The 4,538-nt window shown below is 46.9% G+C and overlaps 1 protein-coding gene across 2 annotated transcripts; it reads left to right on the top strand.

The window, feature by feature from the left end:
- Nucleotides 1–1,755: 1,755 nt before the first annotated feature.
- LOC119294657 (protein NRT1/ PTR FAMILY 8.3-like) lies at nucleotides 1,756–4,294 on the top strand. Of its 2 annotated transcripts, none has more exons than XM_037572886.1 (5): nucleotides 1,756–1,913; nucleotides 2,004–2,106; nucleotides 2,197–2,414; nucleotides 2,493–3,022; nucleotides 3,182–4,294. In XM_037572886.1, exons 1-5 carry the CDS (start codon nucleotides 1,851–1,853, stop codon nucleotides 4,008–4,010), a joined length of 1,743 nt encoding a protein of 580 aa, XP_037428783.1. In that variant the 5' UTR covers nucleotides 1,756–1,850; the 3' UTR covers nucleotides 4,011–4,294. The 2 variants fall into 2 exon arrangements, with proteins under 2 accessions (XP_037428783.1, XP_037428784.1); XM_037572887.1 differs by having other exon boundaries at nucleotides 1,766–1,913; nucleotides 2,011–2,106.
- The last annotated feature ends 244 nt before the right edge of the window (nucleotides 4,295–4,538 follow it).

Genomic DNA, 4,538 nt, shown 5'->3' with positions numbered 1-4,538 from the left:
GGGATAGAGTTTGAAAATGGGACCTTTAGTACCGGTTCGTAGCACGAACCGGGACTAAAGGTCTCAACCCCATTAGTACCGGTTCGTGTCTCAAACCGGGACTAAAGGTCTAATCTTTAGTCCTGGTTTGAGGCACGAACCGGGACTAAAGGTCATCGCACCCTTTAGTCCTGGTTCGTGTCTTAAACCGGGACTAAAGGGCTCAGGTGAACCGGGACTAATGCCTTAGCCGCACGAACCGGGACCAATGCTCACATTAGTACCGGTTCGTGATTGAACCGGGACTAATGTGAATATTGCCCTGGACCAAAGCCCTGTTTTCTACTAGTGCTAGCATGTCTTTTCCTAGTAGTGCTTCCTCCATGGCCATATTTGATAGCTAGTAGAACATGTCAATTTTTGATAGTTCGATGGCATGTATGGACTCCTCTATGATATGTGTGTTATTCTAATGTTGCATGAAATGGTATGGACTTGAGGATCTGCTAACGAGGAAAACAATTCTAGACACGGACATTTTAGGGGTGACTGGGTGCTGTTCATGTGCGTGTTCGCAGATGTATAGGGGCCCGTATTTCTGAACTATGGCTGTAGATGGGAACTTCTGGGTACACCACACCCGTATGTGAATATTAAATTTAGAAAATACCAAAATAATTTGGATTTTGGGTGTGAAGTTTTGTGAAAACGGAAAACATATTCATGGAGAAGGAAATACAGCTCGGACTAAAATCCATCCAAACAGCTTCTTCTATACATAGGAATTTTTCGTCTCTTTTGCCACAAATATGTTTTCTGGTATTCTTTTCACGAAATTTCACACGAAAGTAGATTGGAGACCCAAGTTCGATATCCCTAAATCCCGTTTTCTTTTCTTGGTATTTTTTTCAACTTAACATTCATATAGGGGCTGGAGCACCCCGGTGCTACAAAACCTCTTCCGGCTGTAGATGCTCTAATAAATTTCATAGGTTGCATATGTTCTTCTCAATGGGTATATTTACTGTAAAATTGTGGAGTAAAAGATGGAATTAACTGATGGGCCTAAAGCTGTTGGAAGGAGTACGACAGGACAGCATCACCTGTTTTGTTTATCACTCCCTACTTCCCAGTTTAGAGGGTGGTTTGATAATTCTGATGAGTGTTGTTAAGCCTGCACACGTGTTCCTATCCTATATATTCATATATCTCTTATAAATGCAAATACCTGAGGCAATAGTGGGCAATAGTGTTGGCTGCGTGCTGCAGGTGGGAACATCTTCTGGACCACCATCGCCATCCCTCCACCTTTCAAATTTTCGTCGCATCTCTTTATTTTAACCATCCTCCGACATAATCAATCAATCGTCACAGACTGACAGTCACTCACTGGTTCCTCAGGTCACCACCAGCGCCATTGATGGTCTTTGCAACGGTGTGTGCTCTGCTCCTTGTGATTTCAAAAGTAAAAAAAATAAAAAAATGTCAGGTCCACATATATACTGGTGTTGAACAGAATCAAAGAAAGAAAATACCTCCTAGTCTCCTACAAAAGTTGGAGAATAGCACTGTAGCTAATGAGTGAGTGAGAGAGAGAGAGAGGGGGCCGTAGGTCCTGATGTAGGCGAATAGAGACACCAGTGTGTCTGTAGCTAAAATCGACACTTCAATAATAGTTCACTCACCAGAAAATGCAGTCACAACACACGCTCTCCCTCCATTTGGAATGAACGTGCCACCTTTTTACTATATCTTAGTGACCCTACCACTGATTTGGAAGCAGACCAAAAGTAGACGAGAGCACATGCAGGTAACTTTTAGGTGCTGAGCTCCATCCCTTAATCCTCATCTGCTCCATCTTGTACGCGGCCATGGAAGCAGCAGCAACAGACGAGGAGAGGCCCCTGCTTCATCTCCAACCCCTGCTTAATCAGGTACTGTCCAACACTAGTACTCGTCGGTCCTCCACGAGAGATTTACAGTTTCAAATTTGCAAAACTGGATATCCTGGTACTGTGGTGTAGGATGTAGGTTCAGAATACGCCGGCGATGGATCTGTTGACATCAACAATCAGCCTGCTCTCAAGTGCAGCACTGGCAATTGGAGGGCGTGCTACATGATTTTAGGTACCAAACAACAACAATTGACTACGGCAAACTTCTCCTGTTTTTCTCTTCTCTTATTACTGGCTGACCACCTGAACACATACATCTCAGGCGTCGAGTTTTGCGAATGTGTTGCCTTCTTCGCAATCGCGTCGAACTTGGTGACCTACCTCACCACCGTGCTCCACGAAAGCAAGGTCGCCGCCGCGCGGGATGTCTCTGCCTGGGTCGGCGCATGCTTCCTCGCACCACTTATTGGGACCTTCTTGGCTGACACATATCTGGGAAGATACTGGACGATGGTTGTTTCCCTTCCGGTCTACACCATTGTAAGTACAGCGCAGCTAAGCTAACCCACCAGATCTCTGTAATGATAATTGCAACTCTGAACACTGCAAATTTGACAGGGGATGCTCGTGCTCACGGTTTCAGCATCAGTCCCGACATCCTACTACCATGGTGATGTTCATCATGCTGTGGTGGTGTACCTGGGACTCTATCTTGCCGCACTTGGGACCGGTGGCATCAAACCCTGTGCGTCGGCCTTCGGCGCCGACCAGTTCGACAGCGGGGACCCGACGGAGCTGGAGAAGAAGGGCTCCTTCTTCAACTGGTACTACTTCCTGATCAATCTTGGCTCCCTTCTGTCCAGCACACTGCTTGTTTGGCTGCAGGACAATGGTTGGTGGGGGCTCGGTTTCGCGATCCCAACGGTGCTCATGGCCTTGGGCCTAGCAGTATTTGTTGGTGGCTCCAGAGTGTACAGGTTCAGGAAGCTGAGAGCAAGCCCATTCACGAGTATCTGTCAGGTGCTCGTTGCGGCCGTCAGGAAGCGGCATGTGCAACTACCAGATGATACATCGCCCTTGTACGAGCCGACCAGTTCGTCATCTGCACCTGAATCAAGTCCCAATATTCAGCATACGAATCAATTCAGGTACTTCAATTCTTGCATTACTCAAGTCAACATATTGTCTCAATTTGACATTTAAAAACAAGTCATTTGCATCTATAAGATATCAGAAATTTCTGCGTCTATAAGTGCGAGAGCTTACCTCTTATATATAGGTTATAATTATGTGATTGCAATCTTCAGGTTTCTAGACAAGGCTGCCACTGTGCTGCCCCCGTTAGACAAGACATGCACGGCGTTGCCGATGTGTTCATGGAGTCTCTGCACAGTGACCCAAGTTGAGGAGCTAAAGATACTGCTGCGGATGTTCCCCGTCTGGGCCTCGTTCGTGATCTTCTACTCAGTTGCTGGGCAGACCGCATCGATGTTTATCGAGCAGGGGATGGTCATGGACAACCATGTCGGCCAGTTCGCAATCCCACCTGCCTCCCTCTCCATTGTCAGCGTGTTCAGCGTCCTTATCGGGGTTTTCATCTACGAATCTGTGCTAGTGCCACTCGTGCGGCGTTACACTGGCAAGGCGAAGGGCTTCTCGCAGACGCAGCGCCTGGGAATCGGCTTTGCGCTGTCCATGCTGACCATGGTCTACTCAGCAATGCTCGAGATGAAGAGGCTGGCGGTCGCGCAAGCCAGCGGCCTGGCAGACCAGAATGTGCCCGTGCCGGTGAGCATTCTGTGGCAAGTGCCTGCATATGTAATGCATGGTGCAGCTGGGGTTTTCGCAGGAATCGGCATGATAGAGTTCTTCTACGATGAGGCCCCTTACACCATGAAGAGCCTTTGTGCAGCATTCTCGCAGCTTGCAGTTGCGTCCGCGGCTTACTTCAACGCACTCGTATTTAGTGTTGTTGCGGTGGCCACCACACACGGTGATGCGCCTGGATGGATCCCGGATAATCTGAATGAAGGGCATTTGGACTATTTCTTCTGGATGATGGCTGCTCTTAGCTTACTGAACCTGGCCCAGTTCGTGCACTACTCCATGAGGTATAGAGAGAAGGCAACTTCTTGACACAAAATGGTGGACACTCGACAGAAGCTTACTGACTTTCCCATCATATCACAACAAAGATGGCTTCTATGCAGTTTCTGTGGATGGCGCACAGCATTTGCCTAACTTCCATCAGAATGATAGACAATAAACTGAAACTTCAATTTATCATTGTATATATGGTTTTACTTCCGCCTATTCTCTGTACTTAGCAGCCAAATTCAAACCAAGAGAAGAGTTTGAGACAAAATTAAATAAGTTCTTTGGTGTGGGCGGATGAGCTGCTTATGCCCCCACAACTTCAAGAGATCATTTGATGCAAATCAGAGTATGGTTAACTGATGAGATCATTCAAAGTGGTATTTTTCATGCAAAAAATAAAGGACCCCGAGTGGTTTTCTTTTAATAAAGATGATCCAGTTAGGGGGTTGTTGTGATAGAATATTCTGATCGTCTTTAAGGCTCTACTTTCATAGTCAATTGTACCAGGACAGTAGACTGAAGCTCACGAACAGGGAGGCATGCTGGCCTGGATCCCCTACCTGAACC

The sequence above is a fragment of the Triticum dicoccoides genome, chromosome 4B, assembly GCF_002162155.2.
Source record: "Triticum dicoccoides isolate Atlit2015 ecotype Zavitan chromosome 4B, WEW_v2.0, whole genome shotgun sequence".
Taxonomy (NCBI): domain Eukaryota; kingdom Viridiplantae; phylum Streptophyta; class Magnoliopsida; order Poales; family Poaceae; genus Triticum; species Triticum dicoccoides.
The sequence above is the reverse complement of the archived record's forward strand: the minus strand, read 5'-3'. Positions and strand labels throughout refer to the sequence as shown.

What these genes read in the sequence shown, in the direction of transcription:
- LOC119294657 (XM_037572886.1), top strand. Translation starts at nt 1,851, where the DNA reads ATGGAAGCAGCAGCAACAGACGAGGAGAGGCCCCTGCTTCATCTCCAA. An exon ending in GGCGTGCTACATGATTTTAG is followed by an intron (nt 2,107 to 2,196) that starts GTACCAAACAAC and finishes CATACATCTCAG; the next exon opens with GCGTCGAGTTTTGCGAATGT. An exon ending in CAGCATACGAATCAATTCAG is followed by an intron (nt 3,023 to 3,181) that starts GTACTTCAATTC and finishes TGCAATCTTCAG; the next exon opens with GTTTCTAGACAAGGCTGCCA.